Source organism: Armigeres subalbatus, chromosome 2 (genome assembly GCF_024139115.2).
Source record: "Armigeres subalbatus isolate Guangzhou_Male chromosome 2, GZ_Asu_2, whole genome shotgun sequence".
NCBI lineage: Eukaryota > Metazoa > Arthropoda > Insecta > Diptera > Culicidae > Armigeres > Armigeres subalbatus.
The window spans coordinates 163159641-163187485 of NC_085140.1; the positions used below are offsets into that span (position 1 = coordinate 163159641).

General features: G+C 38.8%; 1 protein-coding gene and 1 long non-coding RNA gene across 2 annotated transcripts; both read left to right on the plus strand.

Moving 5' to 3' along the window:
• Positions 1-6902: 6902 nt before the first annotated feature.
• LOC134215407 (uncharacterized) lies at positions 6903-7551 on the plus strand. The gene is made up of 3 exons (XR_009980144.1): positions 6903-7152; positions 7224-7353; positions 7514-7551. It is a non-coding gene; the product is annotated as an uncharacterized LOC134215407 (long non-coding RNA).
• Positions 7552-10152: 2601 nt separating this feature from the next.
• LOC134209343 (uncharacterized) lies at positions 10153-27614 on the plus strand. Its single transcript, XM_062685333.1, has 3 exons — positions 10153-10185; positions 26224-27230; positions 27320-27614. The coding sequence occupies exons 1-3, from the start codon at positions 10153-10155 to the stop codon at positions 27612-27614; spliced, it is 1335 nt and encodes a 444-aa protein (XP_062541317.1).
• Positions 27615-27845: the final 231 nt, after the last annotated feature.

Genomic DNA, 27845 nt, shown 5'->3' on the forward strand with positions numbered 1-27845 from the left:
CTGGAATCATATTTTTACATTTCCGTTATACTTACAAACTTTACGAATTTCCATCGATTATAATTTATTCAGCTTTTTCCATATTACGTATATATTTTTTTAACTTTTCTTGTTGTCTTCTCATACCTGTATTCAACTTCTAGTTCCTCATATTTCCCTTTTTTTTAGCATAAGTCTTTCATATAATAATTTTGATATTTATATTACCTGATTTATCTTCAAGTTGATCTCGTATTCTTATCTGTTTCATTCTGGATGGCCATCCATTATCTTTTTAAAATGCTTTCTCACTTATCATCAGTTGTAAATACGTTTGTAATAAATCATTCTGTTTAAATTACTGTTTTATCTTTGCATTTAAATTTTTCTCGCAACGAATCAATTAAACTTTTCATAGAAATTCTTTTTCCATACCATTTTGTATTTCAGCTATTCGACGATATATATTTTATATCCCATTACATGTTGCCTTTTTATTTTCCATCATTATCCCTCTTTCATATTTTCCCATAGTTGTTCTGTTTTAGACCCCAGCAGGTTACCCATTTTCATCCGTATTGGATTTATCATTCTTTTTTTTTGTGTTCTCCCATAGTGCCCCTGTTTTAGACCCCAGCGGGTGTCCCATTTATATTCTCGATCGTGTTAATGTTTTGTATTTTCCCATAATTTTCCAATAGCTTTTACAAGCTTCAATAGAAGTAATAGTTGATTCGTGTTACACAGCTTTCCGGCAATGCTGTTGTTATACTTGTAAATGTAGGTTCGTTAAATTTAAATATTAATTCGTTGACTATACTGTTTATGCTAGTTACCTTCTTCATCCGTTGTATTAAAACATATAATATACGCCTTAAAAATGTAAACGTATAAATCATTCCATTCTTTGTACTTATTTTAGTTGAATTTATTGACTATTTTGTATACTATTTAAATGAATGTTTTTTTTTTCATCATGCTTGCTAATATTTTAGTTTGTCTCCAATTATAATAGTTATGCGCTTAACTAGATTTCATATTGTTTTAAATTTATTATATTTATATTTATTTGCTAAATCGTACTTATTGATTGTATATATAACTTATATAATGTAAATTAAAATGTAAAGATATCAAAAATAGTCTTAGTCAATATATTATGTATAGAACTTAAATCAATACTTATTCTAACTAAGTTTAAAACTTATTTTAAATAACTATGTTCTATCTATTTACATTACTTATGCTAATCCTTATAATGATAATCCTTAAACTTACTATGTAGACTCACCATGCTCGATACTAAGCTTTACTTTTCAGTCGTTGTATTTCTTTAGTCTGTTATTATGCACTTTTTCAAGTCTTTTCCTGTTTTTGATTATTGTAGTTTGTGCACTTGGAAGACTAACTACTTCATATGGACCTCTCCATAAAGATTGCAATTTCTGTCCTGTACCTGTGGGGTTGGCTTTCACTAAAACCATATCTCCCCACATTGGTTGCCAATCTTTAGCTGTTTTGTCGAAATATTCCTTCCGTTTCTCCTTCGATACTATCAAGTTTTCTCTAGCCGTGTCGTGAATATATTTTAGAGTGACTTTCAATTCATTGGAATAGTCTCCATAGGTAAATTCCATATCTCTCATTCTGTATATTGAATTAGGAATTCTTGCTTTTCTGCCATAGAGTAATTCGAAAGGCGTGAAACCAGTCGATGAATTAATTGTAGTGTTATACTGGAATGTAAAATGGGGTAAAAGCCTATCCCAGGTTTGTGGATCTCCTCCTATAAATTGGCGTAAGTAAATTTTTAATTCTCTGTTGGATCGTTCCACAAGATTTGCCTGAGGATGATATGCTGTTGTTGTTAACTTTTTTTTGTTTTTAAAACTTTACAAACATTTTTCATGAGTTTGCTCACGAAATTTGCACCTTGATCTGTTACTAGTTCCTTGGGTGTTCCAAATTTACAAATAAAGTTATCTACGAAAGTTTTCGCTACAGTTTCGCTTTCTTGATTTTCCATTGCCGCAACTGTTAGATATCTGGTTAAGTCATCCTGTATGACCAGGCCATATTTGTTGCCATTATTAGATTCAGGTAGTACTACAATATCCATAAATATTTTATCGAATGGTTCAGTAGATGTAGTGGTAATCTTCATTGGAATTTTGTTTGAGGCACTAATTTTGTTCTTTTGGCAAGAGTCACACTGCTTGACGTAGTTTTCAATATCTTTTCGCATATTTTCCCATATGAACATTGGGCTTATCCGTTGAAACATACGTTTACCCCCAACATGTCCCCCCAACGGGCAGTCGTGAAATTCCTTAAGTACTGTATCTCTTTCTTCATGTGGCACCCACATCCTCTCTTTGTTTGGGGCAAACAACGTGAATTTCTTATTAAATTTTTCTGCAATAAATCGTAGCATGTTTGCATATATAGGAGCTTGGAGGTTTCTAAACGAAATTATTTGAATATTTTTCGCTTCATCTGCGAATACTGGATGTTTGTTAAATCCATTCGTCAATTCCTGAAATAATGTTTTCGGGTCTTCTTTTGATTGCTTGGATCCGTTCAATATAATGCCCCACATTTTGTGATCTGGTATTGAAAATATGTTTCCATTCAAATAATCTTTCAGGCCATGAGGCAGCTTAGCCAATTCGCTCAACTCTTTGTATGCTGATCTGCTGTTAAGAATAACAAACGTTGCATCTATTTTATTTTTTGGAATTCTTTCTTTTGAAAAGTTCAAAATTTGAAATCAATTTTACCATCTCGTTCAGCGTTTTCAAATTCTTCGTATACATTCTCATGACATTGATCGTCATCTATTTTGAAGCTTAAATCAATGTTATCCAGTCCATCCATATCTGCGCTCCAATTTTTACTCGTTTTTCCATTGAAGGCTTTTTGTGTTTGCATTGTCATGATTGGTCTTTTCCTTTTCTTGCTGTTGTATTTGCCTTCTTTGTCGTCTGGTAACGACTGCAATATGGTTTGGGCTACTTTCCTTCTCATTATCCAGCTGCTGCAGTCTAGATAAGAAGTCCGCTACAACGTTATCCTTTCCCTGTTTGTATCGAATATCAATTTCCAATCCCTGCAATTTCAATCTTAATCTGGTCAAGGTTGGAGAGGTTTCCTTCAAGTGCCATAGCGAAATCAGTGGTCTATGATCAGTGTAGACTATAAACCGCTGTTGATAAATATAATGTTTAAAATAGTTTACCGCCCATACGATTGCAAGTAATTCCTTCTCAATTGTACCTATGATATTTACGTTCAGCGCCAACAAGACTCCTACTGGCAAATGCAATAGGTCTGTTTATAGATTTTTCATTTGAAAGTACTGCTTCGATCGCATAATCACTAGCGTCTGTAGTTAAAACAAATGTATCATTGTAATTTGGCCTTAGTAATAAGGTATCCGAAGTTAAAAAGTTTTTCAATTTTGTAAATGCTTGTTGGCATTCGTTGGTCCAATTAAATTTGATGTTTTTCCTGAGCAAATCGTTCAATGGTTTTCGTATTTCGGCTATTTTGGGTATGAATTGTCCGTTACAGGATGAATTCCGCTTTTATTCACGATGTGTCCCAAAAATTTTAATTCTGTCCTTAAAATTTGGCATTTTGATGGTTCAATTTTCAAATTATGCTTACGAAGAGCCCCCAATACCTTTGACAAGTTTTTGTTGTGTTCTTCAATTGTACTTCCTGAAACTATTATGTCATCTAAATAAACGAATGCTTTTATGCCTCTTAGTTCGTATAACACAGTGTTCATCAATCTTTGAAATGTTGATGGGCTATTTCTGAGTCCCATAGGCATTCTCGTAAATTCGAAATGTCCTGTTGGCGTGGAGAAAGCTGTTTTGGAGCGTCTTTCGGATGAATAGCAACCTGATAAAATCCTGATTTCAAATCGATTGTTGAAAAGTATTTGCTATCACCAAGGCTATCTAAAATTTCGTCAATTATGGAATTGGGTATACAAAAGGTTTTGTGATAAGATTTAGAGCTCTGAAGTCTACTACAATGCGATATTTCTTATTGCCGTCTGTATCCAAGTCTTTCTTCGGAATACACAAGACTGGTGCATTCCATGGACTTTACTCGGTCTAATGATCCCTTGCCGCTCCATTTCCTCTATCTCTTTATTGATTTGAATTTTGGTTTTCTGGGAATCGATATTGTCGTTTGTTGATTGGCACATAAGATGTGGCTTCGATCTCCTGAACAGCCGCATTTGTTACTGTAACGTGATCTCCTTGGAGAAGAAACATCTTGGTAATTAACCATAATTTGGGCCATTGTATTAAAATCATCTGTTTTCAAATGTTTCATTTCTAGTAATTTCATTAATTCACTTGTTCTAATATTTCCGTGCAATTGTTCATGAATGTTGTTTTCTACAAGGCTGCAATCCAGTTTTTGATCTAAATTTTCGAACCCATAAATTTCCTCGGATGGTTCATCTACCATAGCCTCTGATGTAAAAACTTCTCCCATTTTCTGTTAAGTTTGGCAAGGTCGTCATTCACAATAGTATTCCCAAAGTATTCTTCTTCGTCTGTGTATATATCATCTGGATCTGGTTCCTCTGGTTCTTCTTCATCTTCATCAACATGTTTCTTTAAACTGTCTTGGTCTTCAATATCCCTTAAGACGTAGTCTACTATGTTCCATCGTATTCGATTATTTTCCATATATGGCTTCTTACCCTCTGCATTAGTTTTGAAAATTCCAATTTTAAAATTATCTTCAATGGCATGAACGTGTTTTTTGATAAAATTCGCTCCAGTTATTGCTGGGACAGTCAGATTTTAACCACATAAAATTTTGTGGGAAATATTTTCTCCAATCTTCAAATGTATCCAAATAGATCCTATTGATAAAATCGAATTTTTAGTCACTCCTTGAACTGTCATTTGATCTTTCGTATTTATGGATTTTGCCCCTACTCTGATTGCTCTTTTGGCGCTGATTATATTCATTTGAGCTCCAGTGTCTAAAAGATATTTTGTTAATTCGTTTGGATTTTCAAGTGTGGCAAGTTCCAAACAGAATCGATGATCGTAGGTAAATTCTATGGGGTATCTAATACCTTCATTTTTCATTTCGTTTAATTCCTGGTTTTCTTGAATCTTAAGCGAATAATTGTCTTCAAGTTGGTTGGTTTGTTCCTGTTTGTCATAATTATTTTCTGCAAAACAATTTAAATCCGTATGTTGTTTCCTATAAGTATCCTTAGGAAAATGACCTGTATCAATAGTTTGATTATTTGTTCGACATCCTTTGTCAATAATATGTTCAGCTTCTTTAAATGCAAAATCTTCGTTATCTGTTGTCTCTGTTTGACAAGCCATGTCACTAAATAATACGTAATTCCGATTACTTGTGTTTCCTTCACTGATTTTTCCAGCTAATGAATTGACGCCATTTATTATCTTTGATTTATTTTTAGTAGTGTTCGCAATAATATCTGGTTTGCGCAAAATGATATACGCAAATTGCTGATCAATATATAATGTATGTTGCTTAAGAAATTCTGCTCCTATAATTCCCGGTACACATAATTCTTTTATTAAATGGAATTTAATTTTATATTGCGAATTCCCCATTATCACGTTTATTTCTACTGATCCTAATGTTAACGTTTGCGTTGAATTGAATCCAGTCATATTCAATTTGTCGGACAAATTTACTTCAGTTTGCCTCATATTAGCAGCTACGTCCCATCTCATTAAGTTACAACAAGCACCAGTATCTATCAAAAACTTCATTTTACGATTGGGATTGCCCATTGCTTTGAGGGCCAATAAAAATTGATTATCGCTCGTACGTATAATTGGCACCCTTTCATGTGCCGGAATGCAAATATTAAGCTTGTGCATACTTGTAGAGGAGTTTTCTTCCATCTTATTTGAACGTGAATTATTGGAATTTTCCCTATAAACTTTAAATTTATTGTTATTATTATCCACATTATTATATTTAGCAATATTAGTGTTATAGCGTCTAATTGGTTTATTATCTATTTGTCGGGGTGTTCGGACGCAATATTCGAAACCCCCATTGATCAGTTTTTTTGTTTCGTTTTAGATGTAATCCTTTGAACATATACGTGTGAAAAATCATTTTGACATTCTTCCCCATTGAAGTTTTTTCTATGTCCCTCGTTAGAGATTTGATTAAGATTGTCTTCCATAGCCTTGTTCAATATTTCCACTCTTACGTTGATCTCTTCAATTTCATTCCTATCGTCCCACTCGTTTTTTAACCAGATAAGTAACTCTGGAAATGATTTTTCTCTCTGGAATATTCCTGCATGGGCTAGATCCTTGTTTCGAAGTCCCCCTAAGAAGTGTTTTCGCAAAGATGATAACCCAAACGGCCCTTCATTTTCTATCCATTTATACAATTCTTCTCCTCTCGCTTTATATTCATCAAACGATTCGTTTGGTTTCTGTAAAAGTGTTTCAATATCTTTCATGAGAGCACTAATGCTTTTCTGAAACTTAAATTCTCGTTGTAAATTAGCTTTCACTTCTGTCCAAGTAGGGGCAATTATATTCGAAATTCTTCGAAGAGCCTTACCTTTCAATTTCATCCATATAACATTCAAAAGCGGAGTTTGATCGTGTCCTTCTAACTGAGATGCAAATAATTCCAATTGTAAAATGAATGGTTCCAGCTCTTCTGGATTTCCATCATATACGGGTATACATTGGAGTGCTGTTATTTGTGAAAACTCCATTTTACCTTCCGTTTTGTACCGAACCAAAGTATTTAATCAAGAATCAATTAATTGTGACATTGAGGTGTTAAATTGAATAAACTTGTTTGTAAGAACACAAATCCTGCGAACACATATTGCTGGCAATTACTGTACTGCTGTTGCATACATTATTTCATTCAAATTAAAAGCTCCCGTACGTAGACGTGTAATCATATCCAATGCATTGCATTGGAAACGCGCCCATTACCGTGCGCCTATCTGCTCGTCCGCGGTTTGGACGACTAATTGCCGACGCATCAAAATGTACTCAGTCCGTTCGCGGGTCGTTCGTTCAGTTCGTTCGCGGGTCGTATTGAAAAAAGTGCCGAGAGAGTTACCGAAAAAGTGTATCATCCAGTGTCCAGTGTAGAACATCGTCGTGGAAGGTAAATATATAGTGGTAAAATAATTTATTTTAGGTGAACATATGTGAATGCCATGGGTATCTTAATTTTAGTTTTCACCGGAAAATCCATCAAGACGTCTTCGAGTTATGCGAAAACGAACAGAGACCGTTTAATCGTGGACAAATTCTAGTGCTTTACCGCAGTGTTTCCTGTTGTGCGGTAACCAAGTATCGGTGATAGGTGAGTATACCCGAGCAACACATTAGTCACAAAAGAGTAAATGTGACTCCTTTACGACCAAATTTAGTCATATAGAAGTTGCGGCAACCGAATAGGACCAAACTGTGTTGCTAGGGTAACACCTCTGTATCGTGTAAATAATTTCACCTTTCAATTTTAGGACTTAATACCAACTTTTAATCGGATACTCTGGGCTTGTCATCTATTGAGTGTGAGTATTTAGTAGTAAATAATTTGTTGAGGATACTTGTATTATGGTATTTATAAATAAAAATGTTTTATTTAATATTACATTTAGCTTCGAAAAGCCCGAAATTCATGTACTCACCTATACCACATTTTTTTTTTACTGCTCCGATGCTCCAGGGAATTTAATTAATTTGTCCGAGTTTTTTGTTCATTATGACTGATTTTTTTTGTCCTTTTTCGCACATTTAAAGTTTTTATTCTGATGTGCACAATCATAGTTTTCTTCACTTTTTACACATTTTGGATGTGAATTTCATTTCACTAAGTTTTTTTTTGAACTTTCTCACTTTGAAATTCAACCATTCTGTCTTCTCGATTTTTTTATAACTACTAGACAGTTCGAAACGGCGTTTCCATTGCCAAATTTTAGCGGTTACCGCTGTCACCAATTGCACGAGCTCGAGCGGTTAGTTTTTCGGGAAAACAGTCATCACAATTTGAAAAATAAAACACTTGAACAATTCTGATGTGACTTGCTAACTCCAAGTCCAAAATCCGACTCTCTTCTTTATTTACAAAAACGTTATTTATAACTACTGGCTATTGTTTACAATTTTTCTCTCATTTTCAATAATGTTGCAGAATGTTGCATGCTACCTACATTTACTCTCATGTGACATTCTGCTCCGAGAGCATTCGTACTGTCTAAATAAACAATTATTTAACAATTGAGTCAGCTACTATTTCCAGGCCAGCTTATTCGCCAAGTTTTGCTTATACTTAAATATCCGTTGTTTATTTTCAACAGCGGTTGCTATTTGATAAACATAAATGGACAGGTTCCAACCTGTCCAATCTTTCCTTTTTTTCGTTTATATGACATACTTTAAAATTGGAAGAAAAATGATGATTATTGCATGGCGTTTAGGGTCGCTACAATACATCCTGCATCTAGAGCAAACAGGAAGTGATTCTCGTCGTCCTCCTGGAATGGTGCAGCCGTTTGCGTTTCCTGAATCAACCGTGATAAAGCGTCGGCCACATTCTGCTCGCCTGACACTCTCTTCATTGTAAAGTCGTATGGTTGTAAACGAAGTGCCCACGCTTGCGCTTCCGCTCGTGACACTGCCCGTTTGCCTAATCGATAAGTTGAGCTAAAGATATACTCATTAGCCTCGGCATCTGTCCTGATAACAAAATAGCGACCGAGAAGATAGAATGAAAATCTTTCGACGCCCAGACTACTGCTAATGCCTCCTTGTGCGAATGCGGATACTTTTGCTCCGTCGATGTGAGGGCTTTGGATGCACACGCGATAATCCGTGCATCTCCAGACCCGTCGTATTGCACTAACACCGCCCCTAGTCCAATGGGTGATGCATCGACAAATAGTTCAGTCCTATCCTCTGCTTTGTAATAACCCAGCTTCCTTATGGTATTCAGTGCCTTATGTTTTAGGTAAGTGAATTCGTTCTCCTCCTCTTGTGTCCTGTAAAATTTATCAGAGTTTGCAAGGAGACGTAACTTTTCCGTTCTGTCCGCTCGATTCAAGATAAATTTATCCGCGAACGTCACTAGCCCCAGGAAACTCTTTACTTCTGAACAGCTAGTGGGCCGCCGGAAATTTTTGACAGCGCTGACCTTTTCTTCCTCCATTGTCCAACCGTCACTAGTCAGGATGAAGCCCACGAACTTAACGGAGTTGCTTGAAAAAACACACTTCTCGCGCTGAGTTGCATAGGGGCGTAGCTGTATTGATCGATACCCGACTAGAAGAGCCTAACAGAAACTGAACACGATATTAACATATTGTGATATGTATAACTTATTTTGATACAATTTTGTTCTTACTAGCCATTATCTTTCAAATGTTGTAACAGGATTTTATCATAATATGATTTAAAAAATGCTTTACACCGAATTGCCCAACAATAGGCAATTTAAATAGATGTAGCAAAGTCTTCCAGCCATATAGATATCACAACGCTGATATTATTTGCAAAGGTTGCCTTATTTGTAATGTTGTTAGTTTCATGTTCTCGAAAAATATTCTTGTTCAGACAAAACTAAAAGTTTCTGATTGTCGATCACAATCTGAAGACCTATCACGAACTGTAAAAATTTGCAACTGCACAGAAACAATATATTTTGTATCTGATTCTGTTATAAATTTCTAACAAAATATGTTATATTTATGATAAAATTGTAACAAAATTTGATAGTTTTTTGTTCCCAGTAGTGTAATTTTTGATAGAAATTTAGATATTTTAACAACATCCTGCACCACGTTTCTAATAAATTTTGTTATAAAAATTTAGAATAACATAATAACATAGGTTGATATAATTTTAATATGACCTCCTAGTCGGGTATCTCTTCGTCGATGTTTTCTTTTTATTATTGTACCAAATTGCGCAAGTTTGTCGATGATTTAATGGTTTAGTGTGATAAAGAATGATTGTAAATGGCACTAGAATCAATAATCACGGTTGTAGCTTTTGAAACAATTGAGTTATTAACAAAATATAAAATCGATTAAGAGAAATCGATCAATACAGTTACGCCCCTATGAAACTAAGCGCGAGACTTAGATTCGTTGAGTCTTACATTATGATCACGCAAACGTTCCATGACAACCGTCAGGTTAGCGTCGTGCTCTTCTTTTGAAGCTCCGAACACCAATATGTCATCCTGGTAATTCCTTACTCCGTTGCAACCACCTAATATCTGACGTTGCAAAGTTTCCTGGAATACATCGGGCGCATTACAGAGCCCAAATGGTAGACGAACGAATCTATACATGCCGAATTCAGTAAAGAAATTCGTCAGATGACGTGAACTCTCATGAAGCTCGATATGGAAGAACGCGTTTGATAAGTCAATGGTGGAAAACCAGGTTGCCCCATCAAGCTCAACCAGAATTTTCTCAAGTGTAGGCGTTGGAAAAGGTGTTCTGTTGATATACCGGTTTGGCCCTCTCAAATCGATAACCAAGCGTATATCCGATTTACCTTTAGGGACAACAATCATGGACGAACAAAATGAGGTATCCATGTCGTCATTCACACTTTTAATTATGTCTGCTTCCACTAATTGGCTCAATCTCTGGTGTACCAAAGGCTTCATAGCGTGAGGGATTTTCATAAAAATATTCCTACATGGGACCTCATTTCTGTTATAAGAAATCCTAACAGGTGGCACATTGAACTTAGGGAACACTCCTTCCTTAACTACGGAAGCTACGCCCAGAAGACTCCGATCGATGATATTCCACGACGCATTATCCCTCCTAACATCTAAGTTGACGGGAACCTTGAGGCCAAGCATGAGAACACAATATCTACTTGCTGTAGCTCTGCTCAACAAGGACCGATACTCATTAACTACATAGAACTTTTCGATATATATCGGTCGGTCGTCGCTGATATACAAGGGTGCCTCGAAGGTTGCCAACACCTTTATGTTACCCATGGCTGCATAAGCCCGTATTGAACAATTCGACCCATCCTGTACGTTGATCACTTTGCCCACACCATCTTCATTTGCGATTAACACTTTAGAGTGGTCTTCCGTAAACGTGTTAACTTGTGCGCCTGAATCAATTTATTTATTTATTTATTTATTTCGTCAACCGACGTAGACTAGTACATATACAATATACATGTTTTTCTTTATTTTCTTAATGCTATAAATACGGTATTATAGTGTATAAAAATAAAAATAGTTTGGTTAAGTAGTGTTTAATTTTACGATTTAATGTAAATTTAGATGTGTAGGTTTCGAATTGTGACAAAATATTTTTTTAGGTTCTGCCGAGACATTGTAAAGTCAACAGTTTCGCAGTGTTGATTATAGATAGCCATCATCTGATTGAGAGGTCCGAATTTTGCATAATTTGTACGGCAGTGATTAATTAAAAATGTATGTCGATGACGCAGTTGTCGAGATGGTATGTAGAAATTTAATTTCGATAAAATGTTTGTTGAATCAATACGCTGCGAAACTATATCGTTAATAAATGAAACCATTGCAGTTTCACGACGCTCTTTCAAAGATTGAATGTTTATAAGCTTGCAGCGTGCCTCATATGATGGAAGTGGGAATGTTGTCCAACCTAATTTACGAAGAGCACATCTTAGACCCGCCACTTCACACTGGATCAAGTCTTCTTCGACGTTCCTAATAGATGCTATTAGTAATGAATCAGATGATACTGTCAATGCGTGGGATTCTTCCTGAAATTGATATGTACTTTTCAACCAAAGATTCAATTGTTTGTAATATACTTTTACTACCTTGTGGAATAATCTCTCGATGAAATCAAAACTTGTGATTTTAACCGAAGCACAGCCTTCAACAAGGCCTTCAGCTTTATTGGAACGTTCCTGCTGTATAATACATTATCATTAAATGGTATCTTTCACGTCAATGAACAAAGACACGAGACACGATGCTTTTATCTTCATTTCATTTTCATTGATTTGGATTGAAGTCAATATTCGGCGAATTTTTGGTTTCGGTGTTGCTGCTGGTCACAAGACGGCAGCTAGTCTAGGAAACGCGAACTGAAAAAAATCTGCCTCGCGAGCAGACATTTTTTTAATCAGTGTGCGATCGATCGTGAGAACACGAGATGAAAAAAATAATGTCTGCATCGAAGAGCACAAAATTATGTAGTGCAGAATCGATCGTGTTGTAGCTAAGCTTATTAAACGAAGCACATTGATTATGCGCCGGATTGATTTGAAACACGGTTTTCGTCTTCGGGTTTTCATTTTTCATTTTTCATTTTATTTTTCATATGAATTACCTTTTCAACTAACCAACGATTCTTTTCCCGTGGCGCTCACGGATATGCAGAGCATTCCTCTGTCTCTTATAGCATTGAGTGTCAACCCTAGCAGCTCAATTTTGACCGATTTGGTAATGCAGCAACTCAAATGTGATCAAATTCAATTGTATACAGGTCCGAGTATAAGTCACAGAAGTTGTTGCCTCATGTGTGTTGCTTGGGAAACTAATCTTCCTCTCCAAATCCTAAATTGACTGTAAGGACGTGACCAGCATCGTTATTAATCATGAATTGGAAACTCCGAAGCAAGTACAATGAGACCTTTTTTACCCCAAGAAGATTACTCAATTGGTAAGCTGTGCATATTCGCTGTTTCTCGGCCAATCATGATTAGCAACTACGATGTGTACAATTAATCAAGCTAAGCTAGTTTTTACTATTTGCACAATATGTAAGGAACATTGCGGAGTCGTGGGCTTTTTGCATGCCTCATATGCACAATTGCACACACATATACAAAGACAAAATACAACAATTTCTATATTTTTATTAATTGAATTGAATGAATTGGTTTGAAAGCGACACAAATGCTGGGGTATCGCCTTATCGCCAATGGTACATAAACGGGAACGCGGAAATTTATCAAGACTGCTTCTTCTGTAATTATAGATCTGTTGGTTGCAAAACAGATATTTACCTTCGGAAAAGTAAAATCAGAATTGCGTACATAATGTAAAACCAATTGAAAAAAAAAATCCGCGGAAGAAATTCAAATTTCGTTTCGTTTCGTAAAATTTCGAAATCAATGGACCTTGATTTCGTATCGTTTCGAAATCTCGAAAGTAAATCTATGTTTCGTTTCAATTCGTTTCGAATCAACATAGACATTTTAAATTTCGTTTCGTTTCGTTTCGTTAGGAAAAAGTGTGTTATCGCATACCCTTAGCAGAGAGCAGTGTTGGTAAAAACTCAAAACTCATGGATGATTCAAATCAAGCGTGAGCTGAAACGCACCCATCTCAGCACCTAAAAACTCAGTGTTGAGTTGAATCATCTATTTGAATCATCGTAGGTTTTCTTTTGTTCTCCTTCGTTAAAATCAGTGAATTGACGTTTGTTGCATAACATATTAGACACTCTTTATGTATAATCAATAAATTGCCCCCAAATTGAATTCAAATGCGTTTTAAAACCAAAATGATTTTTTGGCAAATGAGTGAAATGATGCGTTTTAGCATGAAAAATTCAAGCGTGATGCATTCCTATAAAATCGCAGATGATTTCGTTCGCACGGGAGCGCTCGTTGATTGAGATTTATGAGTGATTTTACCAACACTGGCAGAGAGAATCGTTCATGATTCGACTTGTGATTTGAATCATTGCTTGATTTCTACGTATCATTCTCCGTTGAATTAATCAAATTTACTTTCTTTGCTTAAAACATTGGAAAATAAATCCATAAGTAACATAAAATACGCTTCTATTGGGTTTTGGTTCTTTTCCAAATCCTTTTTGGTGATTAAGCGGAATGATGCGATTCTGCATGCAAAACTCAAGCACGACGCTCTCCCTGCAGAATCGCAAGCGATCTGAAATGGGACGAAATTTTTGATTTTCTGAGCAGATATCTATTCAGTCTCAACTGTTTGGAAATAAATTGGAACAATAACCGTCGTGAACCTGATTCCTGAAGGCGAAATCTTCAACCAGAATAGACTAAGAAAAATATGATCTAATTAATTCATAATCACAGTATCTACTTTTGTTAGATATTTTAGAAATAGTTATTAAGGTTATTCAGGAAATAATTTTCGAGATTCGATATCATTGCTTTCAAAAAAATTCTAACAAAATTCTGTACACTAGACGATCAACAGCTGAAAGTCATTTAATTGCAACGATTTTCAACTGCAATTCGATAGTTGCAACAATTTTATAGTTATCGGATAGGGAACCGCTAACTTTAAAATTATACGAAACTCGAAACTTAAATTGAGCTGCAAAAACAACGTTTGAAGAAAGCTTTGACTTCTAAAATAAGTAGCCGTTTATGACAGTTAGCAAACTAAGCCTTGCTAAACGTAAAAACGTATTAAACTATGAACTTTTGTTTGTCCCGCGCTCACACTATATGTATGTGGTCACATTAAAAATGCCTGAGCAAAGAAGTATTTTTTTTTTTTTGGTCACATCCGGGAATCGAACACAGCCACCTTTATCAAAGTATTGCTTGGAAGCCGCTATGCTAACGAAGGTCATATGAAGGAAATGAAAAATAAACGGTGCTCTAGAATTCACATGCACCAGCGAACTCGAAAATCAGATCCAACCAATTAGCATATAATGAGCATATAATTATATATAGGTAAGCAAAACCGCATGTATACCAGAATCCAGCATAATTTCACAAGTTCGATTCGATGTTAGAGTATAAGACAAACATGTATCGTTTATCGTCATCAGGTTAAGGAAAGCCCAGTGTTAATTGCGGAATCCTTCAAATTTCGAGCAACTGTAATTTTCAGTGTCCCTTGTTCCCATTGCTGCACAAAACCTGTTTCTTAGAATAAACCAGAAACAGACCAAATCTTGTTAACTTATAAGGCATTTTAGAGGTGACCAATTCCAATTTAAGTCTCCGACATGGTTTTCGTGGAGTCGACCTTGGTTAGATAATTTTCGGAAACAATCAACTTGGTTTGGCGTTCACTTCGTCCAGAACATGTCGATAACGAACAACACGAGATGATCCCAAGCAGTAATAACTCAGTTCCGTTTTCACTTTTGAAGTTATTGATTTTTTCAACCAAAAATCTTGTTGTCTGCCAGCATGAAATCGCTTTTGATAATTTTGATTGCAGCGAACATAATTGGAGAGCGCAGCATTCACAGACTATGCCTACTTAACATGAGGTTTTCCTGTTACTTGCAATGTAGAGGCGCCATTGCCGATCCGAGGTGGATTTGGGTCCGTCAATTTTGTGGTGCTTCTCAACACTTCGGCCATCCACATTTCGCTAAGAAATAGTCCATATTTCCAAATCGAAAAACGTAGTTCCACGAGTTTGGTGATATATGGTGATCTATAATATTTCGTGTTTGTTTATTCGACTTGGTTGCAACAGTTCAGTCTGTGGAAATAACTCTCTTCGTCAATAAATTGTTGCATGTAAATCAGATTCGATCGAAACATGATTATTTCTTTGATCAACATATTACGGTCATAAAAGGCGATAAATAATTGGATCCACAGGGAACCTGTTCCTGGTTTATAATTAACTTCAATTCATTAACATACTCACAACTACAGTATCTGGTTATAAATAACTTTGTGTCGTCAACGTCAACTTCATTTATGTATCCCTTGTGTATTGTTTGTGAAACATCGCACAAGTCCGTACTTTGATATCTTGTTATGTTGGCTTGAGTAATAAAATGAGGTCATGCAAATGCCATATTGCAATATGCAGTGAAAATTTGTACACAGGATTTCAGTTGTAAACTAATTGTAATAATGATAAGATCTAATTTGATTCACAATTGTATTAATTTAATGCAAGTATTTCAAGAAAAATTTACTCATTAACATAATAGATAGTCCTTGAAACAAAAGCTTTTCGTTATGGAATTGTAAAGGTCGTATTATGGTAACTTGACAAACAACCAGCAACATTAATGCACTATCTCTTCTGAAAGGTATCGAAGATTCAGATAATTTGGAAGCACCTCGTACTTTATAAAGATTATAATTTTACATTTATAATTATCGGTTAGCGACTGTTTTAATCTAACAGCCAAACACGACCTTACAGAGAAAGAAAAAAACGAGATGGATTTACCAAAAAAAAATCAGTTCAACTGAAAATCAACAGATCGAAGGCCCCCGCGCTTATATGCTAGCGGTGTAGTTGGTTAGCTTCATATTATAGTAGGGGAGAGACAAAATTTGCCCTGCAGAAAGCGATGTGTAAATTTTAAAAATGCCTCCATATCAGACAGTGTGCACATGTATAAAACTGGAATTATCGTTCCATGACTTATATTTAAATCGGTATGTTTTCTATCCAGGCCTCTAGATTTTATTATTATTTATTTAATCAGACTAAGGCCGAAGTGGCCTGTGCGGTATATAAGAATCTTCTCTATTCGGCTCGGTCCATGGCTACACGTCGCCAACCACGCAGTCTACGGAGGGTCCGCAAGTCATCTTCCACCTGATCGATCCACCTTGCCCGCTGCGCACCTCGCCTTCTTGTGCCCGTCGGATCGTTGTCGAGCCTCTAGATTTTACTATCTATAATTAAATCCTTCTAAATTTTGTAAATACAAAAAAAATGGTTTTTAAAATATTCAAAGTAATCGTTCAGCACAAAAAAGCCAATAGGTAGCAAAAATACAACATTATTTTACATTTTATTGCCCTATCCTGTAAGTATGCTCTCACTGACAACCAATATTCCCACAGGGCAACAAGTGGGAGCAACCTCCAAAAAATTTAAATTTGGTAGCTGTTTGTCTTTGACTTTTTCAACGTGCACTTTTCAGCCTGGCTGTGGTACAGGCCCAGACAAGATGGGATCGGACTGCAATGAAAGGATACAATTAGTCTCGCCATTATATTACGATGCTACTGTTTGCGCGCGATGTTCAAGTTTTTCGGCTTCAGGATCTTTTTTTTCTGCGAGATGGCTGATTTGCGTATTTGTTGATTCCAAGCCCGAACAAGGAGAACATGCCATCGTGGTACCGTGCTTGTCCACTACCGAGGCCAGAGAAAATGAACCGACGTAACTGAACTGGACGACAAGGACGCGTTTTCTCTCACAGAAGTCAAGCTGTCAGCCGAACAATCAGATTTAAATCATTGCCGAAACTTCTTCAGGGCAGTTCGTCGAATTCGAGACAATTTTTTCCGCTTCTGTCTTTTGGATCGGGCTGGGCAACTCACCTTTCGAAAAGCAGTCGAGCGGGCGTTCACGCTGGGAAACTTATGCAGATACGCGCCAGGTCCTAAGTAGGTGGCGACCAGCGTAGGCAGTGGACGGCGGCATCAAGAACATGACTCAAATCAGGGGGACGTGATATTTGAATTAATTATGGCTCTTTTTTTCATACGAAAATGTTTGCGACTGAGAAGGGAATCGAACCCACGCCTTGAGCACAATGCGATTAAATGTCTGCCGATGTGTCGACACTAACCACACGGCTACGAGACCCACGAAATATTGCTTTTTTATCTACATTGTATTCTGTTTTCACTACTATTCAGCTAAATGTATATAATACCCGGTCAAAAATCTGATAGATCGCAATCCGTTTTCGATTACATAATTTTGTTTGACTCACTGGTGGTTTTTGACAACTAGCTATACCTATATCAAGCTATACCGCATACTCTTATTACCATCTGCACCGTAAACGTGGAAGCAGCAGCTTTTTTTTGCGCACTGCCACCGAAAGATTTCCAGCGGAGAGATGTTTTGAATCTGATTCCGAGCCGGCAAATCTTGAAATATTCAGTTTTCCTTCGGGGCATTTCACGTTCCTGGAAGATTCGGAATCGAAGGCGTGTCCGTCCATCTCTACCGGTTTTTGTACTTTTGTTTCTCGGTAGGGGCAAATTTTTGATTTTATTTTATTAGCAACAAATCTACCGTGCTGTCCGCTCGCACTACTGAACTAGACCCCGGAGGAAGGAAAGGTTGTTTGGCCGGGCGTTAGATTGTTAAAGGTTTCTGCCGAATATTTTTGGCATTTGCTTGTACATTTTATAAACTATAATTATTAAGATTAATGACAATGTCTACAGCAGTAACTCAGACTGTGTCAAAAAGACGAACATTCATTCGGAAAACTTTGTTGAGGATGTTTTCTCTAGAATCGATCAAATGTTGCATTCGGAATGAATCGTGTTCAAGCCAGATACTAAACTCATTTTTATTTCGTTGAAATTATCCTTTTAGTGATAATTGAAGTTACGCTCAGCTTGGTTTGAATTTGAATCATTTGTTTGAGAAACTGCATAAATCCATTTTACACAATTTCGAGAAAACAACATAAAACTGTTTTTGAACAAATTGGCACCGAATCTTTCGATTTCTTCGATGCAGATCAATAGTTTTTGGCAAAACTCAACACCTGGGGCATTTCCAGTACAAAAACTATAAATTGGAGTACTGCACAATTGCTTTTCAAAGTCCGTGGACTTATGTAGTTTCTCAAACAAACGAAAAATAAACTTCATACATTCCCGAACAAATTTTTTTTCGTGTTTTTTGCCAGAATACGTATTTTTGAACGAGGATTCAAAATATATAATAGTAGTTTGTGCAACTAGTTGCAAAAAGATGATTTTTTCAGCACGAGTTGTTCGTTTATCAAACGAGGCTTGCCGAGTTGGATAAATACTACGAGTGCTGAAAAAATCAAGTTTTGCAACGAGTTGCACATGATATTTTTTGCAATGACGAAAAATGGGCTTTAATGTGATAAATCTGTACTAAAATGTTACAATTGTATTTACTTCACATAATCAATCTTGCCAAAATGTCATGCTACTGCAGAAAACTAACATATTCCATGTTATCGTGCCACATTGTATGCTCGACAGACCATAAAGCGATAGATAAACCTGCTTTTAGATAATTTGATGTCATGTCCATTAAATTATTTCATTAATTACGTGACACAGAGGATACACTGTTTGAACACTCACCCAAGTTAATTGAATTAAATCTGGTCATATCTGTCATAAGACGAGTTTAAACAATCCCATTGAATTCCACCACTTAATTGTATCCTGACAGATACGTATTTCGACCTCAACAGTAAGGCCGTCTTCAGTGTCTTGTACTTGACTCGACTTGGTCATATAATTATTGTTCTAATGCTGGTTTTTCATTATAGCACCAAAATGAGTGCTATAATGGATATTATGCAACCCATTTGAGTTGCATAATGTTCATTAAAGCACCCATTGCATTGGTATGGAAAAGTAGGCCGTTTTATCACTCAAACGCCAACTGTAATCCAAGTATTATGATCAGGAATTGCAAAAAATCTTATTTTGGCCAAAAATGTTACATATGCAGTTTCTTAACCAAACGGTTAATTTACTGATGCCACATTAGGTTTACTTGGAATGAACATTCGACTTTTAGTATGTTTACAGCGTAATTTAAGAATAAATTTACCGAATTTAAACGTTTTCATGGAATAAATATCCGTATACCTTACATGTGTTTGAAAAATGTCGAACAATTCAAATCCAAATGCCTTTCATCATAGCGACTTTTTTGTGGGAAAGACGAATTCCATGAGGGAAAGAGAAAGAGAGTCCATCTCTATCTATCTATTTCTGATAGTTATACACTCTATTTTGTCTAGAGCAAAACCGAATGTAATGTCATATTCCAGGTCACTCGTTCTTGAGTTGCCAATTGCCAGTCTTCTGCCACCGCTAGTCTGAGATAGGCTACCTTCGTACCAAACAGTCCCCCTCTTAGACGTACAGAGGACCGCTCAACCTCTGTACCACACTGCTCTTTGACGGGACAGCAGGCACTTTGTCCAAGGGCTTGACGATCCCTCCCCATCGCCACTGCGAGTTAGACCGGAACCCTCGTCCCTAACCCCTAATCCCAAGGCGTTAAGCGACCCATGCCGAGGGGATACATGGCCAGGGGGGTGAAATAATAAGCTACGCCTTTAACGGAGCCTATGGGGTACCTGGGCACCCTCCACAGTAATTGTCCCTTACCGCGTCATGCTGGGCTCTGGCGTGGTGGGACCAAAATGGAAAACCAAGGCAATTCTTCAACTAGTGGTAGTAGTGTAGACGACAACCCCTTCGCAAGAGGTGGGTTGTTCAGGTCTCCGCCTAGGAGGCCAGAGGCAATAGTCGGCAGCTCAGTGCGCAGCGCCAGCGTGGGTCACTTAACCTTCATCTCGGTTAAAAAAACGCCAGTAAAGGTTATTGACGGCCCATGGCTTGTGGAGGCGATGAACCGCAAACGAGATGGGCTTTCGGCCTTCGAGGTGGCGACGGAACAGCTGGCAGCCATCATCGACTTTGCGTCATCGAAGCATAAAATCAGTAAGGACCTCAAGAGGAGCTTGCTGAAACTTCGAAAGTCGATGTTGGACGTCAAGCTGGAGAGGGCGGTCCACATTGGAACAACTCAGAAAAAAGACGGTCAAAACCTCATTGTGGCGTTTAATACAGATTTAGAACCATGATTTTTTCATAGAATGTGTTCAAAAAGCTGCCCGACAAAATCTAGAGCGTGAAATCCACTATTAAGGCTCCCCCAGACCTAAGCGATTTCATCGCCGCGACGGCGACAACTAGTCGCCGCGATTCTATCGTTTGGTCACTGCAGGCAATGTTCTATTTACGCTTCCATACCAACGGCGACAGAATCGCTGTCGCCAAGCGATAGAATCGCGTCGCAACTGTCGCGTCGCGTGTGTTTGGGGGAACCTTTATGTTTTAATGCGACACCCGAGCAAAAACAAAATTTTCAAAAATTTTTTTAGTTCGGGTTTTTGACAATGTTTTAGAATATTGTGTTTTGAGAAATTTTGACAAAGATACTGTATGTTTTCTTCCTAATTTTAAAGGTTGAATCGTTGTTTTTCAATACTGTTGTCTAAAACTCATATAAAAATCGATTTTCAATATTTTTAAAATAAATATACAACATATCAACACGTTTTATATCACAAAATGAAAAATGGCACTAATATACGATCGTTTTCAGATAATATGGTCTTTCTGATTGGAATTTCAGTCAAATAGAACGGTTTTATTGAAAAAATAGGCTAATTTCTTGATTAAATATCAGCCTTATAGGCACATTTTGGCAGCTAGATTTCCGTTATTCTAAAAGCTGATTTTGTATAAATGAAGCCAGTGGCTAAAGCTCATTTCGGTCGGATGAGGCTCACTGATTTTTGTTCCAATTTTTATAGTGTAGTTTTCGATAAATATTTCTCTTTCTCATCATATACTCATTTCATCGGCCTTATTGTGGATCTATTTATTATTTCTATAAGTAGGGTGAGCGTACCCTTTGCTTATAATTCAGTGCCTAATTTAGCCAACTTTTGAAAAACATTGTTTTCTAATAAAATCGATTGGTTTTAGAAGTAAATTTGGCTAAATAATAAGTGTATCTTTATGAAAGCTTAAACATCACTAGAACTTCGAAAATATTTTAAATAAATGCACGAATATGGAGATATGGCCAAAACTCGGTACTATACCCGTATAATACGTTATTGGTCAAGATACTTGCACCTTACAGTTAATCGATAATGCGGAAACAACTGCCTAATAATCAATTAAAGGCAAATCAAATTGAAACAAGAAAATCAGTATACTTATATTTTACTTACTTATCATGTTTGAGCGCATATTTCTATCTTCTATATCTTAAGGGAAGGGGAATGCTCTTTGTGAGCGGGAGCTATAGCATTTTTAGTACTATTTTTAGTACAAACTGGATACAGGTGAAACACAATCAATTTTTTTTCGAATTTTTTTTTTTTTAAATTGGAACAAAACCAATGAGCCTCATCAGACCCAACTGAGCTTTAGCCACTGGCTTCTTTTATACAAAATCAGCTTTTAGAATAAAGGAAATCTAGCTGCCAAAATGTGCCTATAAGGCTGATATTTAATCAAGAAATTAGCCTATTTTTTAATAAAACCGTTCTATTTGACTGAAATTCCAATTAGAAAGACCATATAATCTGAAAACGATCGTATAGGGTAAATGATATATTTTGGACATGTACATATTTTGGACAAGCCTGAGCTTCTTCGATCAATTTTAGATAATGTGTAGGAAAATTTTTATCGAAAGTATGATCATTGCATACTTTTACCGCAACTCTAGCGGCTCCAGATGAGAATTCACAAATCAACTATTATTTACCTTTAAAATTATCTAAAATGTAAAGCTATCTACCAAAGTGCCTGCTGGACGCCAGTATGCATGAGAACATGCATTATAGGACTCCTCGTAACATGCACCTGAAACACGTTTAAATTGGTCTAAACGGCAATCTTGAGGTCCTGCGGCCAAAGTTTGATTGTAATTGAGATACTAACATATTCCAATCGCTTAACATGCACTTGAGACGGATGAAAAAGGAGTGACCAAAATGAAGTTATGTTTTTATTCATCAGATATTTATTGGTCACCCCATGTATAGTACATGGATGAACCATTAATTGCCAACTTTCAGGCTGTTTTCAATGATATCGATAATATTGCGAAACAATGTTAATTTCTGGTTTAATCTATGTCAGTTAAGCAAATAAATGCTTTTAAATGAATGTGGATATGTGTAGGTAAGTCATACCATTGAGATCTGTAGGTGGCCATTTTTAAATTTGGAGAAAATGACTCTGTCCAAAATATATGCATTTTCCATGTCGAAATTATATATTTGATGTCCAAAAAGAAAATATTTCAGTTCGCAGTATATCACAGTTTACACCTAGTAAACGTAATTTACTCAAAAATTGGGCAATGGAGACACAAGACTAATCATAGGTTATGTATATGGATGAACCTAGTGGTTTTCAATTGTTTTATACTATTCAATCTCGATATATTTTCTAATGAATGTCCTGCGCTTGTCCAAGATACATCATTTACCCTATTAGTGCCATTTTTTATTTTGTGATATAAAACGTGTTGATATGTTGTATATTTAATTTAAAAATATTGAAAATCGATTTTTATATGAGTTTTAGACAACAGTATTGAAAAACAACGATTCAACCTTTAAAATTAGGAAGAAAACATACAGTATCTTTAGCAAAATTTCTCAAAACACAATATTCTAAAACATTGTTAAAAACCCGAACAAAAAAAAAATTTTGAAAAAAAAAATTTTTTGCTCGGGTTTCGCATTAAAACATAATAGTGGATTTCACGCTCTAGATTTTGTCGGGCAGCTTTTTGAACACATTCTATAAAAAAATCTTTGTTCTAAATCTGTATTAAACGCCACAATGAGGTTTTGACCGTCTTTTTTCTGAGTTGTTCCAATGTGGGTCGGGACGACCAAGTCTAAACCCGTGAAATCCGTGGAGTCGAGGTCTACCCAGACTGAGGCTCAAGGATTCGCGGACTCGGGCAAGGTCGAATCGACCGAGGGCGTGCCAGCGAAGACGGTGGTGCCAAAGTCTACCCTGACTGAGGCTCAAGTATTCGCGGGCACGTCGGGGGTGACTGCTCCAACGGAGTAGACACAAAAACGGGGGAGACAGTCTCCAGAGGATGAGCTCCCTGGAGGCCGCTCCAAAACGCGGAGGGTTACTACTCCGAACAAGGGTAGTGGGGCTGGGAAGCTGAACCCCGGCCAGGTACCTCCCAAACCGGGGGAGGAAGGACCTGGAAAGGTCCGTCCACCCAGGAAAGACGGTGGTAAGGGGTTACGGCAGGCTGAGAACTCTCAGCCGCCCCAGACCAGGGAAATAGATGGGGATGACGCCTCCTGGACCCTGGTCAAGAACAAGAGGAAACCGAAGACGTCAAGGGCCGAAAAGAAGGCCCAGGCGAATGAAGGTAGCAAGAATTGTGTTTTTCAATTATTGAGGCACTAATAAACTATTTTGTTCGCCTCGATGATGATGATGGATTTTATATTTATTAACGTAATTGTAATTTGACCTTTTTCTTGTGTAGTCTACAAAAGTTTGAGTCTCGCACGCGTAAAGCAGATATGAATGATTTTTAAATTTATGTACAGACTTGCGCTTTTTCAGCTGTTTCAATGATTCTGCGGATTAGTAATAGGCTATCTAGTAGAGTTTGGTTTTCGCGGTTGATACAGAAACTTTTGATATCGACGGAGCGGTAACACAAGTTTTGATTTTGTTGCCAACGACATAGTTTATTAGATTATTATTGATGCTTTCGAGTGGCTAACGTTACTTGAAATAACATGAAACGCGATTCTTGGTGGAACTTTTGAAATCTGTGCGAGAGGTATCACAAGTTTTGCATTTTTATGAACTCGAAGCATCACTACTGATACTTATGAGAATTTGTAGATGAAATAAACAGTTTTTAACATTTATTATTTTTGCTGGATAGTAATCGAAAGTTTTGAAATTTATATCTGTGATGGTAATCAGATCGTTTTTGTTTTGTTTTGCAAATCTGATTAAATTGTTGAAAAATTAAATTCAATTAATTATCTTAAAGATAAATCGTCTAGCTCAAAACTTTGTAGGGGTATGTGGCGGGACCATCATCATCATCATCATCATCAGAAGTCTAGGGTAGGTGCCAATCGCTCCAGGGGCGATGCCCTAGTCATCAAGACGGACGAGGCTAGGTACTCGGACGTCCTGAAGGCGATGAGGAGTGACGTCAAGGTCGGTAAACTCGGTGCCGACGTACGTCGAATAAGACGTACCCGGATGGACGAGATCAGGGTTCTTATATCAGGGTTCACTCACTTCGTCAGTAGATGGGAGAGACTAGCGCGGGGGTGAAAAATTCATTTTCAGTGCAAAACATGAACAAACTCGGTGGCTGCCCCATATAAAAATCCAAGATGGCTGAATCATGAAATTGGCATACTGCTACACCTGTTTGTATTCACCTTGGACGAGATGATCCTCGAGTTGAAGCGGGGCGTCTCGCAAAAGGGCGCCGCCTACAAGAAGTTGGCGGAGGAGGTCCTGGGTGAGACGGTCAAGGTGAGGGCACTCACGACGGAGGTGAATCTAAGTGTTAAAGACCCGGACGAGATCACCGAATTCGAAGAGCTCGTCACGACACTGCGGCGACAGTGTGAAGTGGAGACGCCCACCGCAGCCGTTCGGCTACGGAAAGGTCCGGCAGGGACACAGGTAGCATTGGTTCGGCTATCTGCAGCGGATGCCTCCAAGGTAGTCAAGTTAGGAAGCGTCAAGGTGGGATGGTCGGTGTGCCCTGTGGGCATATACGAGCAACCCGAAGTTTGCTTCAAGTGCCTGAAACCGGGGCACAAGCAATGGGACTGCAAAGGCCCTGACAGAAGCAAGCTCTGCCGACGCTGCGGATTGGAGGCAGTGATGGGAAATGTCAAAAAAAATGTCATGGGGTTGCTATTACTAATTTGCTAATAACTTTTTTCAAAAGTTATGTACAATTCGGATTTTTTTTATCAACATGTAATGCTCAAAGGACCCTACAAGTTTGCCAAACAGGTCATTGTTCTAAATACACAGTATGAGGCACGATAACGATTTTTAAAAAATGTCACGGAATGTCATGACGTTAATGTCATTTGACACTAATTCGGCTCTCACGGCGCCAATTTCAGTTTTAGAGCAATGACCTATTAGAAAAAGTTTTAGTATCCTTTGAAGGCTTTATATTCATATAAAACATACGATTGTAAATTACTTGTGAAAAAAGTTATTAACAAATTAGTCCCATGACATCGATATGACATTTCCCGTCACTGATTGGAGGGACATAAAGCAGCTTTAGCTTTAGCTTAGCTTTAGCTTAGCATTAGCTTAGCTTTAGCTTAGCTTTAGCTTAGCTTTAGCTTAGCTTTAGCTTAGCTTTAGCTTAGCTTTAGCTTAGCTTTAGCTTAGCTTTAGCTTAGCTTTAGCTTAGCTTTAGCTTAGCTTTAGCTAGCTTTAGCTTAGCTTTAGCTTAGCTTTAGCTTTTAGCTTAGATTAGCTTAGCTTTAGTTTAGCTTAGCTAGCTTTTAGCTTAGTTTAGCTTAGCTTAGCTTAGCTTAGCTAGTTTAGCTTAGTTTAGCTAGTTTTAGCAGCCCCACCCCACCCTGTTCCCACCCCAGCCCCACCCTGTTCCCCATCCCTGTTCCCTGTTCCACCCTGTCTGTTCTGTCTGTTCCCACCCCAGCTGTTCACTCCACAGCCCACCTGTCCCACCAGCCCTGTTCCCCCCTGTTCCCACCCACTCCCCAGTCTCCAGCACCCCACTCCCCACCTCACCTGTCTCCTCCAGCTCCCAGCCCTGTTCCCACCCTGTTCCCAGCCCCTGTTCCCACCCTGCCCACCCTGTTCAGCTCCCCACAGCCCTGTTCCACCCCACTCCCAGCCCCACCCAGCCCCAGCTCCCAGCCCCAGCCACTCAGCCCCAGCCTCAGCCCCAGCCCCCACCCCACCCTGTTCCAGCCCCACCTCCCAGCCCCAGCAGCCCCAGCCTCCAGCTCCCCACTCCAGCCCTGTTCCCAGCTCCCAGCTCCCAGCCCCACCCCACTCCAGCCCCCCCACCCCAGCCCCTGTTCAGCCCCAGCCTCCAGCTCCCCAGCCCAGCCCCCAGCCTCAGCCTCCCAGCCCCAGGCTCCCCACCTGTTCCCAGCCTGTTCACCCCTCCTGTTCCCAACCCCAGCCTCAGCCTCAGCCTCCACAGCCTGTGCTCAGCCTCACTCAGCCTCACCCCAGCCCCACCTCAGCCTCCCAGCCCCTGTTCCAGCCCTGTTCCCAGCCCTGTTCAGCCTCACCCCAGCCTCCACTCCCACCTCAGCCCCAGCCCAGCTCTGCCCCCAGCCCACCAGCCTCCTGTCAGCCCCAGCCCACCTCAGCCCAGCCCCACTCACCTCCACTCAGCCCAGTTTCACCTCAGCCCCCACCTCAGCCCCAGCCCCACCCCTGTCTGTTCCAGCCTGTTCCAGCCCCACCCCCACCTCACCTGTTCCCCCACTCCACCTGTCCTGTCTGTTCCCCTGTCTGTTCCCACCCACCACCTGTTCCCTGTTCCCTGTTCAGCTCCTGTCTCCTGTTCACTCCTGTTCCCACCCCTGTTCCTGTCCTGTTCCCTGTCCTGTCTCCCAGTTCCCAGCTCCCACCTGTTCCCACCTGTTCCCAGCCCCTGCTCCCACCTCACCCACCAGCTCCTGTTCCCCTGTTCAGCCCACCCCACCCCACCCACCTCACCTGTTCCCAGCCCACCCCAGCCCTGTTCCCAGCCCCTCCCACCCCACCTCACTCACCAGCCTGTTCCCAGTTCCAGCCCCACTCAGCCCAGCTCCCACCCCACTCAGCCCCAGCTCCCAGCCTCTCAGCCCCACCTGTTCACCCCAGCCCACCCCAGCTCCCCAGCCCCAGCTCCCACCTGTTCCCAGCCCACCACCTGTTCCCACTCCCAGCCCCTGTTCCAGCCCACTCCCCAGCCCACCCCACCAGCCCCCACCACCTGTTCCCAGCCCCAGCTCCTCACCCCACCTCCCACCCCAGCTCCAGCCCTGTTCCAGTCCCACCCTGTCTCACCCCAGCCTCACCCCAGCTTAGCTCCCAGCCTCAGCCCACCCAGCCTCAGCCTCAGCCCAGCTCCCCAGCTCCCACCTTAGCTCCCAGCAGCTCAGTTCCTCAGCCTTTTAGTTCCCAGCCAGCTTTAGCTGTTCAGCTTAGCTTAGCTCCAGCTTAGCTTTAGCTTAGCTTTAGCTTAGCTTTAGCTTAGCTTTAGCTTAGCTTTAGCTTAGCTTTAGCTTAGCTTTAGCTTAGCTTTAGCTTAGCTTTAGC

What these genes read in the sequence shown, in the direction of transcription:
- LOC134209343 (XM_062685333.1), top strand. Translation starts at nt 10,153, where the DNA reads ATGATCACGCAAACGTTCCATGACAACCGTCAG. An exon ending in CGTTCCATGACAACCGTCAG is followed by an intron (nt 10,186 to 26,223) that starts GTTAGCGTCGTG and finishes TTCCCACCCCAG; the next exon opens with CTGTTCACTCCACAGCCCAC. An exon ending in CCACCAGCTCCTGTTCCCCT is followed by an intron (nt 27,231 to 27,319) that starts GTTCAGCCCACC and finishes CTCACTCACCAG; the next exon opens with CCTGTTCCCAGTTCCAGCCC.